The following is a 22,342-nucleotide window of genomic DNA, read 5'->3' on the forward strand; positions in this document are numbered from 1 at the left end:
CTAAGCCCAAATAGCAATGGTTTGCAAATGAGAACAATTTTTTTTTTTTTTTTTTTTAGTTTCTCCTTATTGTTCTCCCAAACCACCATGGGACATTTTCAGGAGCTCACATCTAACATGCCTGCATTGGCACACATCGGGAGTGCCTGTCCCCTTGCAGGATGCCCGTCTCTCCCAGGAATCACGACTAGGCTGGGAAATGCAGCCCAGTGGGGCCAGGGCCACAGTGACAGGGAACCAAACTACTGCAGGTGACCTCTGTTCCTCTGGAAGCCACAGATTACAAATGCTTTGGATGGGGGAAAGCCCTCCGGTGTCCTGCTCTTCTCTACAGCGTGTGCCTGAAGTGGAGAGCTCAGAGTGGCTGCCGGGTCTTGTGAATGGAGAAATCAGGTGACCTGCCCCACACTCAGTGTTCGTGCAGCGTGAATGTGCCACTGGTCTCACATGGGATGAGGCCGTACATTTACTTGTGGAGGCAAAAAGCCAACCACAGCTGCATTTAATTTTCCCCTACGCTGCTGGGATGGCTGCATGTGCTGATGTACCCACCACGGCAGGGGCAGCAGGAAGGCCGGGAGATGGGTCGGGGCTGGCGGGCACGCAGCGCCGGGAAGCCAGCCCACGTCGCCGCCCTGTACTGGAAGGCTTCTGGTCCTTTCACTGAAAGTCTGCAGGCCCCTTGGTTTTCTTCACGTACACTTGGGCTGCTTTAATTTCACAGTTACTGAAATGCCACTGCTTTGTTCAAATCACTCTCAGGCATTTTAAGAATGTAATATTAGGATTTATCAGGCAGACTGATGGATGATGTTAAGAAATGACAGTACACTTGTTTCCAGTTTTTAATGCTTTCTTGTAAAACTGAAAATATAAAACCAGCTGAGCAAATGAAGATCTTTATATACATGAGGTCTGTGATTAAAAAAATCCTTTTAGTTAAAAAAAAAAGAAAAAAAAAAGAGAGACGAATTGACCAATGAGTTAAATGAAAACTGATTAAAGGAAACAACATTCTCAAACTGAAACACTTTTCAGGAAAAAAACCTCCCTTCTTTACAAGTTTATTATATAACTTACATTTACACTTTACTGAGAGAACTTACAAAACAAGCTGCTTGAAATGCTCCTCATTCCCTTAAAGCATGAATTTCAAAGTGCCACAGCAAAGGAACAGGTTCCAATATTATCTTATACAGACTATTCGTGTATAAAATGGTTTGGTAAATGTGAGGTGTTTATTTAAATGAGCACATATAGGGATACAGACTAAATAAAAGTACTTGAACAACACCTTTGTTATTACATACACAATTATAGGTATAATAAAGGAAACAAGGTCAGCGCTGCTCTTAGGTATCTGTATAGATGGAAGGAATGTGATTCAAGCAGTGATCAAAGGCGCCGTTTTGGAAGAATCCATTTTCATCAGTTCCGTTGGAGACCATGTCTTCAGATACACACTGTGCTTCAGAGATTGCATCATAGCCTGAAAGCGTGACAAGTTGTATGGACATGATTTAGTACCACAGTACATGTAAGGAAGGAAGCATAGTTTGAGGCCTGGGATTATACAGTACAGCACAGTGTTAATGAAAAGACAATAGGGTTTACCATCAAAGCCTTACCCAGGAGATATCCAAACTAATCTCCATGGGCATTTGTGTCATAGTAGATGAAGCTCCCATTCATTTCTGCGGAAAGCTACCCATTTGCAAGTGAAGTGCAAGTATCAGAGTATGACTCTCTTGGGACTTTACGGTCATTATCTGAATAGGATGTCAAAACAATGAGTGGGCAAGGATCCTAGTAAGCGTGCACTAAAAGTGATGCAGTCCTCTTGTTTTGTGTGTTTTTCCTTTTAATGGCACTTAGGAAAAATGTTCCATGTGTCTCCCAGCTGCTCTTAAGATCCAGAAGAAATCCGGATCCTACATTTATTGGATCCCCACATACTGCAGAAGTGAGGTCTGCGGAAGCATGTCTGGGTCAGGTCAGGCTCACAGGACCTGTGGAAGGAGCTGTGCACCACGTTGTCCTCAGCCCACCAAAGCCCACCATGCTGCTGGCTCCTCACCTGGCCGAGCTGGCTGGTGCTTGCCAGGCTACCAGAAAGCCACTGTGGTGGGGAAGAATTTCTCTGTCCTTCTCTTTATAATGCAAAACTTCCACAGCTATTACGAGCCTCCCTGAGCTGTGCATCTCAGTGGAAAGGAACAGGTTTGCCTGCTACCAGGTGCTATGGCAGCTGGAGTGCCAGGGATTCTGAAACAAAAGGTTTATTGCCTACCCCAAAGGACATGAAAATTTCCTATTATGCCCCACTACAACCTGCTTTTGCAACTGGCCAGTCAGGGCTCACAGGCACATACTCATTTTACTGCAGTCCAGCTCTTCCCTTACTTCACCCCTGCTGTGTTCACTCCTTGTCCTGCCCTTCTTTCTGCATCTGTCCCTGTGCCCGCACTTCTCCTCACACCAACCAGACTCTCCTATCTGCCCCATGGCCCTGCTGTCTGCCTGGGGCCTGGGCAACCTCCTAAGCCTTCTCCTTCAACAGTTTTTTAACCCACCCCACTACCCCCTCCCCAAACTACCGCATGAAACATTGACCCCTTATGTTCATCCTTTAACATACGTATTTCTGTTTTACCCAGTACCACCTGATTTGGGTTGGGTCTTTAGAAAAGTGTCTGTGTGAGCTTCAGCGCAAGGTTCTGACCCCTGCACCCAGCCCACAGAGCCCACCTACCACAATTTTAATAATCATCAGCAGCATTAAGTCAGCTGAGGCAACACATGGAACAAGATTCTTCTAGTTAAGAACATGCCGGTGAACTAAGTGCCTGATGTAGAAAATAAATCTCTTGCAAATCACATTCGTGTGAATTGCAAGTCAATGTGTGGATGGCTGATCCTCGTGGTTAAAGCACTGGGACCTGGCTCCATTCTCTGCTTGACAGAGGAGCTCTGTGGAGCCACTGGGAAACGACTGTTTTTCTGTGCCTCAGTTCCCCATGTGGAAAATGAGGCTCTTTCTTCTCTTTAGCCTTTCTCTCCTCTTCTGCCTGCCTAACTCTGCAGGCAAGTGTGCCTAGATATGGCTGAATCAAATCCTGCACCAGGCTCAACTGAGGCCTCCAGGCTGTGCAGCACCGCGCCACCAGCAGTAATGACAGATCCTGTAGTCTTATACAGCCAGTCCTGATTTCAGAAAGAACCATCGACTCAGTCCTTAGAACTTAATTATAGGTATTTTACTATTAGGTATGTTTTTATTATTTGAGACCAAATTCTCTACTTATTTACATTTCTGCATTTTCCTATGACGTATTAATTTACTGTTAGTTTACAGGTCAAATTCTGCTGTCTGCAGAAGTCTGGCATGCAGCATATGTCCAAAGTCTCTGGAAGACGAAACTTGGCCTGTTTATCTGCCCTGTGCTGTGTCGGTCCAAGTGGAGTGACCAGTATTTTGATAAGTTTTGCGAGTGTTTATGTTATGCTAATTTCTATTTGATGAGCCTGTATACAGGGTGGACACACAACCACAGATGGACAAAACCCAAGATAAGCATACACCCCAGAAATCATTATTAGATTCCAGATAGAGTAAACTATCCAAAGTCCTGAACAGAAAATAAAAATTTATTGGCTGTTAATGTGATTCATGGAACAGCTGTTTGCCAGTCACATTTGGCATTCCTGTGAGATGAGATCTCATTTAATATTAATGGTGCTATAAAAGCCTGAAAAAAATTAATGCATAGCCTTGATGAATGTTGCAAACCTGAATGGTTCTATTTTACACACAAAAAGATGAGATAAGATTTATATATTTCATATATATTTATGTTTCAACCTTTTAAGTATTTGCATACCTCAATAACCACTCTAAAAACAAAAATATTACACAGAAACATTTCATAATAGTTTAGCCCCAGACAGAAAAATCAACTGTTGTTGAAGTTGGTGTCTTGCCATAGTATTATTCTTCGCTCCTACAATTTCTTTTGGAAAGTTTATTTAGTCTGTTCTTTAAATATTGCAGGCTGTCAATCTAAACTTGAAATTTGATGTTAACATGAAAAAACTATGTTTTAGTAACATCAACCTTATGAATAACACAAAAGAATTCGAAGTTGAAGTTGAAACTTCATCTTAAACTTTTCCCTTGTGTTTGTTACTGATGCATACACTTTCTAGTATGGAACACCAGACAAATGCATGCACGCTCTCTCTGAACAGAGTCTCCTTTAATACAAAACAAACAGGAAAGTCAACTCTAATTTTGTGGTCTGACTCAGGCCCCATTTCAAAAAGCATTTAAACATATGTTTTCAGTATCGTCCTTAACCAAGATGCCCTCCTGAATTCAGACATGAAGAAAAATTTCTTGGAGATATGTAAGTAAAGATTGCAGTAAATGGTAGTGTTTCACGGCTCTGACAATACTCACGTTTTGTTTGATTTCAGGAGTTCTGTCAATTCTTAATTGTGGTTTTAAAAGTAGAAAAAAATGCTTTATAAAAATGAATACTTAAATATTGAAGCATTATCGTAATCTAGCTATAATAACTTGTTGCAAATTTTACATTATGCAAATATGTAGCTAAACAGGAAAATACAATTGCCATGGAAGTGCAACAGCACAAACACAAAGGAACTCCCAAACAAAAAGAAACTAACTAATATTTTTAGCTGAATTTATCAAAGCAGCGCCTTTCCATTTTGTAAACGTCAGTATTGCAAAACAAAGCCATCCTTTTATTCTTAGATGGACAGGAAGTCCCTGCTGCTGCTATTTTCTTCAGAGTCCTGTTAACTATCTTCTTAACTTTGAACTGATTATAAAAGCCTGCCTGAGCATACCTGAAGAGATGCACAATGAATAGCCCATACAATAAGTGTGAGAAGTGTCTTGTTTGTCAGCTCTCCTGAAGGTGTGTGTTGCCTATGACATCCAGCAGAATGAAAGGAGAATTTGTCCATCAGTCAAATACAGGAGGATTAAAGAAAACAAATTTGCTTTCCTTCTGGGATTTTTATAGATGCAAATGAATTTCAGTGACTGAGTTTTTTATGCAAACATATTTTTGTAATAACATTGACTATAAAATGTGTTCTTTTCCCCTCCTGCTAAAAATATCATATGGATAATTCTTTATAGGCGGAATAAATTACCTGTTGAAGCTAAAGGTGCATTGAGTATGTGATAGCCATTCTGTCTCAGAGGATTAAAGCAATGGGATTCCCCTGTGAGCACATCACTGGTGACAGACTGGTCCATTGTTCTGTAGCAGTCTCCATAGTGGAAACAGTTTTGTATTGAGTGAAAGCTGCCTTGGTAACCTGAAAACAGATATTGCACACACATTTTAACACTACTGCAATGGTATTAGCTCCATTTCTGTCACAGTATTTCATTACTATTGTGGGGGTTTTTTAGTTCCTCAGTTTTAACTATGGAAAAATGATCATGCTATTCTATAAGGCGTAATAATATAAAAGCTACATCAGACTCGGTCCCACAAGGTGCTGTGGACTGTGATCCCCATCAAGCAAAAACCTCAAGGATGTGCTTCATTTCAAGCAATAGATCAGCTGAACGCAGTCAACAGCCCACTTGTGTTCAAAGCTAAGTAGTAAGTACTCCACTGGATCAGGTCCAGGGTGCTCAGCTCCTACGGGAATGTGTCTACAATGAATTACTTTTAATTTAAATACAATAATGCAATATTTAAATTAATAGCACTGCTTTGTTTTCAGTTGAGTAGTCTTTTCCCTACTACTTTCCTGACTTTCCCCCTTTTCCTAACTTACGAGTGCGTTAGGAACTCCTGGAGACAGCGCTATTTATTCGAAAAACCTTCAAGAGTACCTTAAACCCCTCCTTTCTCAGACTGCTCTTATTTCAAATGAAACCCCTTTCACTGAACACAGGGGGCCATAGTCTTCAAGTAAAACTGAACTAGAGGTGCAGGACTGACTCCAGATGGACGTCAGGTGAAGACTTTGAGTTCAGCTAGGGGCTTGTCTCGCTTCTGAAAAGTGCCGAGATAAACCTGTATGGTCTCTGGCTGCCTTGGTCATTCTGCTTTTGGGGCATGTTTGACTTTCGTCCCCCGCATACCCTACATTTCTTACGTCTTGCTTCTTTTTAAAGTATCGTATTACCAGTGGACCAGCAGTTTGGTTTTCGCCAGCAGAAGTTGTGAATGAGTTGTACACAACAAAAGGAGATATTTAACAGTAAAGGACAAATTAATTGCTGAGGAGGGGATTCTACAACTTACAAGTTTGTGACAACATCCTAAAAGAAAATGTTATTTGCTCCATAAGGATGACCTCAAAGCATGCCACAATGCCAACCATGGCCTGATTTAATTCTCTTCCTTCCTCCTGCCTCAATAACCTCTTCCTGATTCCAGGTGCATCGCACACTAATTCATATTAACTATCCCTTTTCCTACCTTCTCTGCAAGTCCTTTCTGAAATGACGCTCCTTCCCTTATGTGTGGCTGAAGTCAACCAAGTCAGGCTTAAAGTTTAGTAGAATGTGCCTTCAGGATTTTCCTCTAATTGCCAGAAAAAAATACGGAGCTGTTGTCCTTCTTCCCTCAGTCTTACCCAGACTGAAACATTTCCTAAGGAACGACTGCAAAAGCTCCAGGTAGTTCAGTCAAACACAGACACAACCAGATCTTCAGCTGATAGAAGTCAGCACAGCTCCACTAACCAGTGGAAGACTTGACTTGCTGGGCCAGTTGTGCAGCTATTCAGTCTGTTTGTTTAGAAATGAAATACCCGTGCCTATCACCAGAGCGCATGGGTGCCACACAGGGTGGAATTTGTCCCTTACAAATCATAAAGTGTATAAGCTTTTTCCTGTTAAGAAAGATCTCCTGTCTTTTTCTACATTTTCCCTTTACTACCAAAGTTTGACCAAGTAGATAGTATCAGGCAAAGCTCAGGGTCTGTCTGTTCATTCTGGTCATGTTTTCGAAGGTGGTAATACATAAGGGTGAGGCAATTCTTTAGTAGAAATGCAATGAACTCATCGAGTGGTGAAAGATTTGCTCTGAAGTTTCACAGTTTAATATGTGTTTTGGCAGAATCTGCAAGGATTAGATGATTCATTTCTTGAGAACCTATGATCCTCCACCACAAAATACCTAAATTGTTGATACCCATGATTGGTGAAGTACTAATGGATGACTATATCAGATAAAGACACTATGCACACTGTACCAAAGCTGTTCATATTTGCTGCTATGTAGAAGGCCCAGAAATTTGGAAAGCTGAGTACTAAATGATGCATATCCTTCCTCGGAATAAACAGACAGCCACCTCTATTTACTGCCTGGAGAGTCTGGCTCAAAAAACCAAAGAGCTCTTATGAGAGGCAGCAAAGCCATCTTTTGATGTGGTTTTAGGTACAGTGCTTTATTGATTGGCTTTTGATAATTATCCTGACTTTTTTGTTTACAAAACATGAACTCCCTGCTGTAAGCCTTCTAAAAATATACCCTTTTGAGATGAGCAGTGAGAAAAAAAGGGACACTTGGCTTCAGATGAGGTATAACTGGTTGCAGAGAGCACTTATATGCATTGCTAGAGAAAAAAATGAACCTTTTCCAGAATGTCTGCTATACGCATCTAGGGAAGGCATGACGTGTATTTTCTCTGTCTCTGTAATTGCTGCCCTTTCGTCATGCTCCCAGGCTTGCCTTTGTTAAATCAATTAAATATCTTTATGATCTACAGGGCTGGCACAGTGGCTTAGAAAATCAGAGAACAGCCAAGCATGACAGAACTGGATTGAAACTAGTTGGATCCAGGGTTTTCTCAAGACCTATGGGTAAAGGTTTCTTTTGAAGTGTTTTAAGTTACACTGTCTAGCTGCTCAGGAAAAAAATACCTGAGGCAGAGAACTGCCTCAGAATCAGAAGTGTGGAAAAGAACTGCCATAAGCAATCAAATTCTCCTTTGGATTGCAGTATCTATCCCTCAGCATCACTGTGTGATAATCTGAAAAGGCAGCGCAAAAAGTGTTACTGGAACTATCCCATGAAGAGACACGATGTAGGAAAATACTAGTGTTATTGCACTGTTGTATTCACCAGGACCAAATTTCTGCTAAGTGCTTCCCAAAGAAAATACATAGAAAGACACCATTCCTGTTCCAATGGGCCTGCAGATGTGATAAATGCGGGTAGCAAACTAAAGAAAAAAGACAGAGTGAGGAAGGGAAAGGTTGCAGCAGGAACACTGGTCAGGTGAAACAAACCATGACACTAAAAATGGGACTTTTAACCCTTCTGACCTGAGCAGTATAATGAAAGCTTACTTCCTTTTTCATTAGCTTCATAGAAATGATGAGACAGTGGGACCCTATAAGAAAGGGACAGAGGCTTTATGGAAGGCATTCTATGCGTGTGGAAAAAGGCACAGGGATGGCTATGGGAGGAGTGGACTAAAAGGCAGGTAGCTGCTTCCTTGAGGAAGAAAGGTGAAGGAGAAAGACAGAGACTCCCAATAGCTTTTGCAATTGCAAAAGGTGAGAAAGAGGTGGAGACTCAAGACAACTCTTCTGCGTAGACAAGAGCACCGAGAAGATTACTGAGTTAGACAGTGCCTGCTTTGTCCCTTACGCAGGGATCTTACACCAGACAGTTCACTGCCTGGTTGGAGACCTGTCAGCAAGCACTTGTATTTCTCTTCTGTGTGCTTACATGACTCATCTTCAGAATAACCTCTCACATGACTGCATGGAGGTTTCATGGGGAGTGACAGTGGCAGCGGTTTATTCAGGATGACTCTGGCCTTACATCTGAAACACTGAAGAACTGCAGTTGCAGCGGGTGAACCTGATCTGCAGTTCCACTGCTAGGATGTATAGGAAGAATTTGGTGATGTTTCCTGCACTTAAACTGGGCATGAAACAACACTGGGGTAAGAAGAATTGTGCCTGCAGCATTAAAAGCTGTATTTCAAAATGGAGCCAGCTGAATGTTAATCTCAGAACGTGGAAATGAGTCTTGGAGTGACTGAAATTGCATACCTCCAGGTTGAAGGACTGCAGGATCAGTGAGCTGCTATGTCAGTAAGATTTTTTTCATGACTTTTTATATACTTCCTATACTCCCACCCACTGCTTCAGAGGCACAGTCGGAGCGTTTCTTTTGGTACCAGGTAGGCTGGCTCTTTCTGATGGCCTTCAGTAGCCTGGCATGGCTCAAGAGGCCAGTCAGTCTGTTCCAGAGGATCTGAGCCTCACGCATCTTTTACACTATTAAAAGGGGAAAATTGCCAGCTTGTTTAAATGCTAAGTGTTCCTGAAAACCAAAGTAATTAGACAAGAGATGGAAAGGCCATGTGAGTTAAAGCAACCACAAGGACTTTTGTAACAACGGGTGCTCTTGCCAGATAAGCTTTCATTCATTTTACACAACCACAGGAAATGAAACTTGCTGCTTGCAGGCAATGCAATGTTTGATTTGCATATGCAATCCAAGTCAGAGCTTTACTGCATTTATACATTTTTAAAATGTGCGGTATGAAACAAAGGTGCTTTTGGTTCATGCCATTTAGTTGTGGTTCCTTTAGAATTTTTGAAATGCTTTACACAGAAAGTATTAGGAACTGAGATATGATTAAAATCCCATAACCAATGGTTCAATTAACAACCACATATGGTTGATTAGAGTAAACTAAACATGGAGCATTTTTTACAAGTTCTTAAAAAAGACTCCCTTCAGTGGTTAAAATATGAAGTAAGCAAGAAGGCTTGTCTGGTGCAAACATCCCTGCTCCTTCTAGGAGAGCAAAAGCGTAGTGCCAATTTAGCAACAAGTGTTTCACCAATATTTTTTTTTCCACATGGATTTCAGGCTTTCCTTCAGTTTTGATTTAAATCAAAAATTTTCTGAGGTTAATATTCGAGTGAAGAATTTACTAAATGTCCTGTCAGTTTAAATGATCACTATTAAATGTTTTATGTACAGTAGACGTAGAAATATAACAGTTAATAAAGGAATAAACCGAGTTCCAAACATAACATTTAGTTAAAATTTTGCTTTGAAATAATTTGTGACAGAAAAGCTGCAGTTAGCCACTTCACACAGTGCACTGGCTGCCTCTGTTTCTCTAAGGCACAGCCTAGAAAACTTCAAGCAGCTGTAAAATGAATGATGTAATGAGCAAATAATTGGAATATGCCTATTAAATGCCATCTTGTTATGTCATGTCATTTACATGTATGTGCAAATAAATCTCAGCTTTTCAAATTCCATAAAATTTCTGACAAGAAATCATGTCAGGTATAAATAACTACAGGATTCCATTGCCTGCCAAATTCTTTCAGCATGTAATAATTTCCATGTGATCTTACTACCAGTAGGTTTAAACATATAAATAATGTCAGCTTATTCTTTCATTATCAATATTTCTGCTACCAGTTTGACGAAGCTTGCTGTCTTCTAAAAATTTCAGATCCACAATTTTTACATGCTTCTATACAGATGCCTAGTTCTACTGCTAGACTTATATAGTGCTCCTTTTTTCGGCAAAAATTCTAAACTCCCAAATTACTACAGATTCCATTAGAAGAACGTGCTATTAATGAACTGAGATGCAAAAAAGATGTAGAGCAAGTACAGCTAAGTACAGGTTACAGATCAATTGATTTCAAAGGCTGCTAATCAAAATTGATTTTTGAATGACTGTTTCCATAATGAATTTATAATAATACTTCAGCATTTGGCCAAAGTGGAAAATTATTGCTTTTTCAAAACCACACGACATAACACTTAGAAAGCAACAATTCATTCAAAAGGAAATGTGGTTTTCTTAAGGAATAAAGTCAATTTATGTAAGTGGTTCAAAACTTGTTCTGTCTATGCATTTGTTTCTGCCATAGTAATGAGCTGCTAAACTTTCCTCTTGTGGTTTGTAGTTATTTAGCTCATTATAGTAACATAATCATATATCACTATATGCTATCATAAATCTGCCACTTTTCCCTTACAGAGTTAATCTTTTTAAATTGAATAATCTGTTGAGCACCAGGTTGAGTTAGTTTTTCCTTCAGCACAAATCATTTAATATAATACGCTTTAACTTTTCAGACTAAGTCAGTCCAACCAAAGAGCAAAATACTCCTCAGAGAATGAAGGGCAGAGGAACTGTTGGGATTCTGAACCCCATTACAGCTGTGAATTGCTCACTGGGTTTGTGTTCAGCTCCTGTGTTTTCAGACCTAGCCTTAGCATATATTGAGAGAAAGCAAACCTCCTATTTTGCCCACTGTTAAATTGATCACATGTGAGACTTCGCCAGCCAAAAATGACCTTATACAAATGACAGTACAGCTGTGAAACGAGTTTCAAAAAGCTGGTTATCTGCCTGTATAAACTTATACGCTTGGTTATACTTGCAACCAGACAGATGTCCCGCACACTTCTTTATTGTGAATATTTACCACTCTTAAGCAGAATACCATCTGGATTATATAACATGTTTCTTAAATATGCAAGCTCCTGTTACTGGAAGAATCTGTGATAATAATATCTCTTGCTAATTTATACCTCAAAAATTGCAGAAACACTAATTAGTTCCCACAGCAGAACTCCAGAATAGGTAAATAAGCTCCCAATTAAAAAGGCTGAGTAATTCAGAACAAAAAATGTTTTAAATTAAGCAGTGGGACAGCTGCTTAGCTGCTCCCATTCCTGTCCTCAAATCACACTGGCACTCTATAGTTGTACAGAGCGCCTTTGCATATTATTACATAAAATAATACAGATGCCAAACTTCCAAATAATAAATAGCAAAATATTTTTTCTTTGTCTAAGCTCATGTCTAGTGCATCACTATCAGTGGACTGAGCAGGACATTGCCAAGGTGTGCTTCAGCCCATGTATTCTGGGACTAGATGGCTCTTGCTCTGGCAGGGTCACTCTCTCCAAGCTGACGGAAGGCTGGATGACCAGTCAGATGAGGTGCATAGCTAGTAGCTATCTACTGCATGGTGAGAGCAATCCTTTATTGACAATCAAGGAGTGAGTCTGGGCTAAATATTTCACTTCATCTTTATATGAAAAAGTTGCTTGAAGTTATTTGGGGGCATAATTCATTCTTATAAGGACCTTTTTGAAAACGTGTCCTAAAAAACCTGAATAAATGCAATAAATCTGCTGTTGTGATAGCTTTCCCCATTATGATAACATATCACAGCATGAACTGGTCTGAAAATTTTGCTCTGCATGTATATCAAGCCAATTTAAAAATAGGAGTTCCCATTGAAATGTTGTCAGTCCCTTAATAAGACAGTATTGGCCGAAAATGCAAAAACTGAAATAAATTCTTCCTCCCCAACTAGGAATTAGGAAAGATACAAAAAAGAAAAAAAAAGAGGGAAGAGTTACCTTGAGATCCCTGCTGTACAGACTGGTTTTGAAATTGAGTGTATGGTTTGTTTGGTATTCCAGAAAATTGCTGCCCATTTGGTGACTGGCTGTGTGATGATGGAGAGCCATGTTTCTGCAATAGGGAAGGTGGAACTAATGCTTTCAGGGGGCTGACAAGTGGAGAGATTATGTTGGGAGCAAGCCTAGAAAAAGAAAATACAGAAAAACATCACATATCACATCACAATCTGGGAAAACGAAATACTTGAAAGGCCCTGTTTCCATAATGGCCAAACTATAGAAATGTTTATTTTGCAGGTAGAAATTATATTGTAAAAAAAAGATAACAATGCAGTTCTGCTTTCAGATATTCATTAGGAGGAAAGGGAGTTAGAACAGGATTTCTGTTCCTTTACACTGACTTCCTATGGCCATAATGACAGGATCAAAATGACATCACTCCTCAGTAAGCAACTTAAACACAGCTCAGTTTTAATTTAAGATTTCATGAGCTGAGATACATGTCCAGAAAACAGAAGTGGAAAATGTAGTTAGAGTGAGTAAATGTAAGTAAATTGTTTAAGTGCCTTCATAGCTCTAACAGGGTAAAGCTTTACACCCGAGTTGCAGCCAAGACAAAGAAAAGCATTAGTTTCAGTTATTCCTCATGTATGATTTTTTAGACTTAGAAATACAGCTTTAACTGCAACAGATGATACTGTCCTTTCAAAAAAAAAAAAAAGCCTGAGTAAGTGTTTGCTTGTGGTGGCGCTGCTCAGTGTAAGACTGAGAAGTGGTTGTACCTGAGAGATGGAAAATTCCCCCCAGACGTCTGGGACTCGGGCCAGCACAGGAGCGCTGGGGCAGTCCCGCTTGGGGAACAGACCCTGACCCAACACTCCCACACGGAGCTGCAGCGGCTGAGGGAGAACCTCACTAACCCACTTCCATGAAGTCCCTGGGCATCGTCTGCCACCGGTGGAGCGGAGAAGCTTCAGTGCTTCCTCCCTGCCACAACGCGACCGTCCCACCAAGGGGAGGTACAGCAGCTGGCCCAGAAGGGACGAACCCTTTGCCAGAGAACTGTCTTTTGGCCACGTACAGCCAGAAAGATGGCATGGTGCAGAAGATGGGACCAAAAACCTGGCCATTCACATACAAGCCTCTTTTAGAGCTGCATTAAACTAACTCTATAAATGAGTAAATAGGTAGAACCTGGATCTTTTACCCTCCTACAGTAGCTGTGACAAATGGCCTTTTGCTCCATAGCCCAGTGTTACACTGTCAAATGTGTGGGCTGCCTGGACCATATATTCACCATATACTCTGCTGCCTCTGGAGCTTTTGCTAAACATGAGAAGTGGCTCTTTGAGCAGCACTAGAACCTTCAGACGCTAGAAAAAACACCTGTCTGTTTGAGAGCCACCCTGCTGAAACTTCACAGCTACAGGTCCTGAGGCGTAGAAATAAAAATACCCCTGCAGGTTGTAATACATGTCACCTAGCTGGGAAAAAAATATTGAGCACAAACCATTGCAGGCGTACAAAGAATCAACTAAAAAACAAATTAAATCTCTCACTGGTGTCTTCCTCTACCACTGCACAAGCCGTTCAAACACCATAAATCATGATTTGCAATAGTAGTTCCTCACCAGTTTACACGACTGCTTCTTGGAGCAGTTAGGATTAAACTTGGGAAGCAAGGCTATGCTTGACTTAGGGCTAAGCACTACATGGGAGCGTTCAAGAGGTAAATATAGATGAACTGTGAATTAATGGTGACAACAGCTTAATCAAATTTAACATGAGACGCAGAGGAACACTGCCAAAAGCTGTCACAGTGACACTCTATTAAAAGGGGCTTAAATAAATCAACCAGTCAAAGCCCATCCTATGCTGAAATAATTCCATCTCCCAAAGCAGGAAAATAAGGCATATAATACAAACCACAGAGACTCTGAATATCCCCAAACTAAACCGAAGAATTAAACCAATATTGTTAAATGGGTGAAGGCAAGGATATTTTCAAGCCAAATATGTAAGAACTGCAAAATAATTTTTTTGTGAGAAAGGTAACCCCCCCCCCCAATAAGCGATGACCAGCAATATGTAAAATAAAGAGGACTAAAGTCGAATTTTAAGAGCCAAGATGCAAAGAAAAAAAAAATCTTATCTGTTTTTTGTTTTAAGTGCATATTAAAGAGAGCTCAGCAACAGAGCTGGGATGGCCCTTGCCCTACCCGAGGGTAAAGGCCTGGGGCCGCAGAGGTGCTAAAAAGGGACGCGGGGAACTCCGGGGCCACCTGTGCCCTCTTCAGGTCAGAGACAGAAAACGCTCTCTGGAGTCTGAACTGCTGAAGAGCAGATGCTCGGGGGAAAATACCGAGTTTATTTGGTAAGAAGCAGCTAAACGCTAAGGTCAGCTCCCATGCGGCTGTAGTTTTTCCTCAAAGGTCTCAGTAGAGAAATAGTTTAACACAAATGAGCTGTCGTGCAGCCCTGCTACAAGTCCTGTCTTCTGCAAATGCTCTCAAATGTGCGTCTGTGGTGAACGATTGCATGAAGATGGGGCTGACATTATCTGCTGGGACCTACAGAAAAAAGCCTTTGCTATGCTCTCTTCCGAGGCTGCAAGCGAGTGCCGGCAAAGCACAACCACAAATTACAAAATGGTCACCAGCCCCTTCAAACGGCACACATGGAGACATTGTCCTCGACATGCCAGAAATGCTATTAGAAGCCTGGAAGTGCTTCTATCTGAAAGGAGATTAAAAAGATTGCAGTTGTTTTCATTGGAAAGATAATAGCTAAAAGAGATCATGATAGTGACATTTATATGGATAATGACCACACACACATTTAAAAGAGAAACAAAAGATGTACTAAAAACTCCAAGGCCTGGATGAGCCCAAAACCACTCTGAATGAGGGAGGAAAATACTTCTGGTGAGCGAGTACTCTGCAACTGCCTGTGTTGGGTTTCCTCTGCCTCCTCTTGAAATGTCTTGTCCTGGCTACTGCTGGGAAATGTAGCACCCCATAGAGGCCTGCCGGGCTGCTCTCTGTCGAGTGCTTTGTTAGGATGGTCGAGTAATCGCATTTTTAAATTCTATGCAAATATGTTGCATGTCAAACAAAAATGGTACATTTAAGGTGTCCAGCTGTGGGAATACTGAAAATCCCAGCTTCCCTACCCAGTTTAACTACTCCCAGAGGCTATTTAAATCTTAACCATGTGAGAAGAATTTTTTATTGTTATTTCTAAAAAAGCGCTTCTCTCCATTCACACTCTTTTGCATTCCTGTTTTTCCTGTGTGCGAGCTCAACAGTTGCGATAGCGTTTGTGCCTCGAAGCCTTTGAAATGACTGGTTAAGAGCAGGTGAGACTCCCCACGCTGGGCAGGAGGGGTGTGGAGGTGTGTGGGGCCCTGCTCCAGCTGCGTGAGCTGAGCGGCCGCGCAGAGCTGCCAGCTCGCTGCTCCCACCGGGCACTGCTGTCACGGTGCTGGAGCTCAGCAAACATAGCTGGCTGCCGGCAGCCAGTATCCTAGGAACTTACTGTAGCACAGGAACCTGAGCTGAAACCCTGAAAGCTCTGTGTAATACTTGACCATCGCTCTGCATGAAGAGAGTTTCATACAGTTGAGCAGGTCACCGTAAAATCTACTACGTTCTGCTCCGTCTCTCCCAAGCAGGGAATGTAACGTTTCCCATAAGTTAAAGCACAGTTTTTAGCTAGGAAAGAGCTTTGCTCACCAGAAAAATCTGGCTATATTAGCACAAGTGGCCAACATGGGGATTTGTCTCCTTAAAATATTCATCACAATGCCTACAGCTCGAGCTGGTCCCTAAAATATTATTTTGTGTGTGTGTATGCATGTGTGAATGTGCTCTGGCACGCTCAAGGAGTTTTTTCATCAGCTAACTGTCCAGTTCCCAGTGCCGTGTTTTTAATTCTCTCCTGAATATCTGCTTACTAATTAGGTTGCTGTGATACTTGGGTTGTTAAAAGAGAGGAGGAATCATTCCTGATACAAATTAAATAGATAATGCATTAGCAACAGAAAAGAGCTTAAAAGGAGATGCCTTCTGTGTGGAAGAAGAAACACTGAACTACTTAAGCCAGGAACTCAGCTGGATACATAAGAATTCCCAGGCAGTAGCTCAGGCATGTGTGTTTCAATAACTAATAGCCTGGACATTTCCTGTTAATACTGTACTACAATCACAGTTTGCTTTGGTTTGGATCTTAATAATAAATATATAACATATATTTTACTTTAATTGTAACTTGTATAATTCAGTAAATTTGCAGGTCCTTTTAGGGCCTTTTAACATATATCTGTGCCTATATATAGCTATATAGAGATATATAAATAAATACTCTCACACACATGTAAAAAAAAAATCCTTATCCTTCCTTAATTCATTAAATTTGAGGGCTCCTGGCTATATGGAATATTTCTGTTCAGGAGCATAAATCTTTTTGCTATCTCCCTAACCTTGTGACAAAGCTAAGAAGAATCAACAGTTCTTACAGATCGCTTGCACTGCTGATATAGTCTGACTGTTGATATAGTCTACCTTGTCTTACAAGGATGCTTGATGGTAAAACACTTAGTAACTCAAACAACAAATTAACCCACTGCAAGGCTTTTACTACTCCATCATCAGAAACGGTATGTCCCTTATGTGAAAGGTAACCTGTTAACCATGCATTTACCTTATTCCGAGCCATTATCTGCTGCAGACACTAATGAAGTTACTAGCGAGCCCTCTCTGAATCCAGCAGATTTCCAGTTGCCTACTGATGAAACTGCTGTTGCTAAAAACTTTGCTGTATGTAATATATGATGCAAGTAGGAAAGCTTTTTCACCTGAAGATTCATTTTGGTGACTTCAGACCTGATGACAGTACGTGCTTCTCAGTCCCTCTCATACAGAGAGGTATGCACCGAGAGAGTCTATGATCCTTACACGTGTTGACTCATTTTGAACTTACATTATCTTTTGGGAACAGCAGTGTTGTAGGAATAATGGGCAACTTTCTTGAGCAGTGATAATAACAGAAAGGGAACTACACAGTTGGACGCAGTAAGAATCTACTTATTAATGACCATATATTACATAGTGGTAAACCAGTTCAGTTTTGATGCATTAAGTTATCGTGGGAGTTAAAAACAGCTGAAGATATAGGAGAATAGTAAGACAGGGGTTTCTTACAAAGTAAAACTGCCAAAACTAGAAGCATACCACTGAAAGAAGAGAACTTAAAATGCAGTTTTTCAGATTACAAGGGTGCAATGGAGGAGCCAGCCTCCTCTCCACCCTGTCCAAGACACGGGAGCAACAGGGCATGCACCACAGAGAGAAGCAGGTTGGTTTAAAACAAAAGGAACATTTTGCTCACACAGCATGCCCTGGCCTGTGGCACTGATAGCCACAGGAAGTCAAGAATCAAACAAAATACCTAGTTTTTTAAAAAGGGACTGAATAATTCAATGGCCAAAACCAACATTTCCATCTAAGCGAGGGGTAATCATATCTTGTGCTTCAGGATGTAAACTGATAGCCCAAGGAGGCGGAGAGGAATTCTCCTCTCTTCACTCATCATACAACTTCGTATGATTGACCAGGTATTGTGGTTTTTTTCAAATTCCCTTTGAAGCACCATGTGTAGGATGGCGCTGAAGACATAATACTAGTCTTGAGGGACCTATGATTTCAGGTGGAATTGCAAAGCTAATGCATTCCTCTCCTGAGGATGCATCAGTAGATAATTAAGTAAAAGGACTAATCAGAAAAATCTTGTTTATGTAATACCTTCATCCACACAACCGACAGAAAACTATTGGAAGAACTGATCCTAACTCGGTAACATACCTCGTCTATGATACTGCGCACAGTTCTGCACCATGCTGAGCGCTGTCTTAAAATACTCAGCTTCACAGCCCTTCCTAAGGGAAGCTCTTGAAGTCAGATAGGATACTATCCACGAAGAGTCATTAAACCAAGTGTTAGACATACACAACGAGCCAATTCCTCACCTCTACTGCAAAGCATTTGTCACTCACATCAATGGGAACACTCAGAAATCTCGATCTTAACAGAAGGATTTTTTAAAAATTAAAAGTCAAAACATAGAAGATATTCATCTGTCTTCTCTCTCATTTTATAAAGTGCATACCCTTAGGAATCTCAAACAGAAATCCCAGTAAGACTTTTACATAAATTTTCTTGTGATCATGTTTTAACAATGTATTTTGGATGGTGAAAGTTCATATTAAATTGTAAGTAAGGCCTGTGTGAGGGAACTATCTGGGTATGCCATGAGCTAGCAGTGATCTATAGAAAAGACATCTAACAGGCTACAAGTACCATTACCTTGTTTTAGAATTATTTATCCTGCCTCTACTTTCAGCCTTCCGAAGCAGGCAGTGGTGTGTAAGCCTTTGTGTATTTTCACAATGCACACCAAACGTCTTGTTCCAATATTATTGCAACATAAAGAACCAAAAAATAAATACATATTGACACTGATTTTTCTGAGCTTTCTGTCAAGATGTCTAGATGTATGTTTTCTATATTCATCCACAGTACTTAGTCTGAGTAAGAAGCAGATTTACACTTTGCTTTAGCCAGTCTTTGTTCACTAGCAGTTCCTGGACAAATTACCATAGAGTAAGAAATTGTAAAGCCAGATTTTGAGCTGTTTTAAGATGAGCTTTTTCATGAGCTAGTTGATCATCTCTTGACTGCCAAAAACTACACACGATATACTTAATTAGTAAATATTGAATGGAATTGAAAATTGAAAAATAATGAAAATAAATTCAAACTAAGATTCTTGAATAATAAGTGGGAATGAAGTCTAACTGCAAAATAGAAATATCTAAGATAGGGATGTTTCCAATATGAAAACTGTCTGGGTTGTTGTTTTTTTTTTTATGATGTGATGGCTTGATTGGCAGATTCCTCAGCTAGACAAAGAACCTCAACCCATATCCCATTGAGTTCAGTGGAAACAGGACCAAATCCAGACTGAAAAACATCTGTCCTTTATCTCAAATAATTTTTTGTATACTTCGGGTTATAAGACCATTCTGTAATACAGTTCTCATGCATAGCATGTCGCCATATCAAACAATCTTGACTTTGAGAATTATGTTTAACTCATATTAATATGAAGAAAAGTATATAATAAAGCACCAGAGTAAGAAGTACAAAGCAAAGGAGCTCCATGTTTTATCTTAAGTGACTCGTACAGTATTGCAGCTAGTTACAAAACCTGAGATTTTCCATGAAACCAGGTTCTACCATAAAATCCAGCATGCCAACCATTCCATTCATAAAATCTCTCCCCCAAGCATTATAGTTACTTATATTGTGAGAAAGACCAATTCAGTTCCAGGACCAGGAGATTATTTTTTTTTTAAATGGAAAAAAAAAAAGTTAAACTGATTTTCATCTCTTCCCATAATATTAAAAATGATGTGTAAAGCTCTGCTAATCTGGTCTCTGGATAGCGCCCAATCTCTTGCCACGTGTTTCTGTTCTGGGTCTTGCCCTACGGGAATTTCTGTCAGCACATGCTCAGGAAACAGTTATACCGTTCACTTTTTTTTTATTTTTTTTTTTTTTTTAAGACAGACTCTATCTGAAGTTTGGTGAACCTTTGCACTAATCACTGCCAGGTGCCTCTGGCTATGTTTCTGGAATGCAAGGAATCTTTTCCTTCTCTCCCTCTTTCTTCCTTTCTCCTCTTCCCCCGCCCTCCCCGATATATAATAAATCCTTCAATGCAGATCACCTTGCTGGGCATCATTGCATTTTATTACCCTTTCTGATAAACAATGAGCAAACAAGTTACTCGGCTGTGATACATTGCCCTTCTTACAAGGCCTCAGTCTCTGCTCCGTGACGGCAAGATACGACACTGTGTGTCTGTTTTTCTCTTTTCTCGCTGTGCTTGTGGCCAGCTTGAGTAGGTGGCTGCTGTTAAGAGACTCGGGCTCTATTCCTGGCTCTGCTACTAATGCAGTGTGTGACATACCTCCGTGTGTAACATCTTTAAAGTAGGACTGAGGCAATGTCAGCCTTTTTCTAGCTTCTAGATAAATACAAGATACTATTTTTTCATTCAGAATACTGCCTTGGATTACTTGAATCCAGTTCTGCATCTTCACTCATCCACACTCTGAGCAGTGTCAACAAGTGTCTGTACAATGAGTGCAGGAGCTAGTTAGCTACGAGGAGTAAGAGGGGCTTCATAAACATTATGGAGAACGCTATCCAGGGGACCTTTAATGTGACTGAAGAGTCTTAGGTCATTTAATTGCTTTAGAGTATTTTTAATAATACCAATAACAGTGATATGAAAACAGCTTCGGGTTCAAAATTACACAGGAGGCAAAGGAGTCCTTTCCTGGTACACTCAAAGGCTTTCTGTGTGGGCCTTCTCTTCAGGTACACAGTGACTTACTGAAATACTCACAGTCTTTGCTAACAAACACACATGCAAGTCTCAGTTGGGCGTAAAACATAACTCAGTATTTTGTAATGCATTTCATTACCTACACAAACTCACACATATAGACAAACATGTTTTTTCTATGTTAAATGAATATCTCTGCAATTGTTTTGACCTGCTATGTGCAATTTCTGCAGAGTAGCTAATCATAGCGATCATTATGGGAACTGTGCCAATCTAAAAGATGTTTTTATTTATAAGGGTTTGTTCAATAAGCATCGAAATGAAGCTGATGAATCACTACAGTGGAAGCCGCTACACGTAAGGGAAATTTGAAAACTTATTCTTGCTAATAATCTAGCAGGAAAATATATTTCAAAAGTAAAAAAAAAAATCCTTATTAATGTGGTCAAAGAAATATCAAAACATATTTAAATAAAGAGCACTGCATTAGGTTCATGTGATTGCCAGGAAGTCAATTACAAAGACATGCAATCAAACACAGATATTGTCTACTCAATATTATCTGGCATGTAATGCATGCTTGACTGATCAATCTTATTTTAGTCATTTAAGGTCATTATTCTCTGGCAAGTATGCAGCAAGATGCTTCCAGGTGCAGGTAGGTTCTGTACAGGTAGCTGATGTCTGCTTTCTTCAAGTTTACAGTCTAAAAGGCACTATACCGAATAGTGGGTTAACATAACTTAATCATTTGTTATACCATGATAAATTATTGTGTTTGGTGTATATGGTTTACATCTAACTGCAGAAGTTTCACTTAAAAAGCAAAACACAATTTGAAAAAAAAAAAAAGAAAAAATCAGCTTTACAGATGTTAAGCGTAAATTTAACTACAGATAAAACCAGTAATGGCTAAAATCATTAATATAATGCAGAAGAGCTGTGGTTGAATCCATCTTAAATGCTTTCTGAGTTACTCTGACCAACTCCTTTAACCTCCCACCTTCTCCTGTAACTCTCTTATTTCTTACTCTAAGATAGTTTTGCTTACAGTGTCTCTTCTGGGCAGGCAACATAGCGCTTACTTTGAGATGCACTGATGAAGGCTCTCTAATGAATGTCAATCCAGCCCATTTAGAAACACAAATGAAATACATGCCCACCTATTTCTGCTGATGGCCAAACAATATTTTACCCCATGATCAAGCACTAAGTTCTTCTTAACCATGTATTGTTGAAGTAAGCCTATGCTAATGCTAATTTTGCTTTAAGGGGGGAAAAAACTTTATAAGCCTATCTGGACATGATTATAAATGAATTCTGATCACATTTTCTACAATGAGATAAATGACTTGGGATTTGAAACCAGATGCTCTTAATTACCGATTTTCTTTGTTACATGAACCTCAGCTCCGCACCTGTACATTGTTCTTTCTTTGGACAGATGTACTGATGCCCCTTTTGCGTGCTCAGATCCATAACACTGAGATAAATTATGA

General features: G+C 40.2%; 1 protein-coding gene across 2 annotated transcripts in view; it reads right to left on the reverse strand.

Moving 5' to 3' along the window:
• Positions 1-847: 847 nt before the first annotated feature.
• The window catches only part of GLIS1 (GLIS family zinc finger 1), a 205,767-nt gene continuing 184,272 nt past the window's right edge, over positions 848-22,342 (reverse strand). For both annotated transcript variants that reach the window (XM_050901384.1, XM_050901385.1), the window contains 3 exons: positions 12,429-12,613; positions 5,185-5,352; positions 848-1,489 (listed from right to left, as the gene is read on the reverse strand). In XM_050901384.1, coding sequence (XP_050757341.1) covers positions 1,353-1,489; positions 5,185-5,352; positions 12,429-12,613 — 490 coding nt within the window. In that variant the 3' untranslated portion in view covers positions 848-1,352. The remainder of the gene's footprint in view (positions 1,490-5,184; positions 5,353-12,428; positions 12,614-22,342) is intronic.

This window comes from Gymnogyps californianus, chromosome 8 (genome assembly GCF_018139145.2).
Source record: "Gymnogyps californianus isolate 813 chromosome 8, ASM1813914v2, whole genome shotgun sequence".
NCBI classification, from domain to species: domain Eukaryota; kingdom Metazoa; phylum Chordata; class Aves; order Accipitriformes; family Cathartidae; genus Gymnogyps; species Gymnogyps californianus.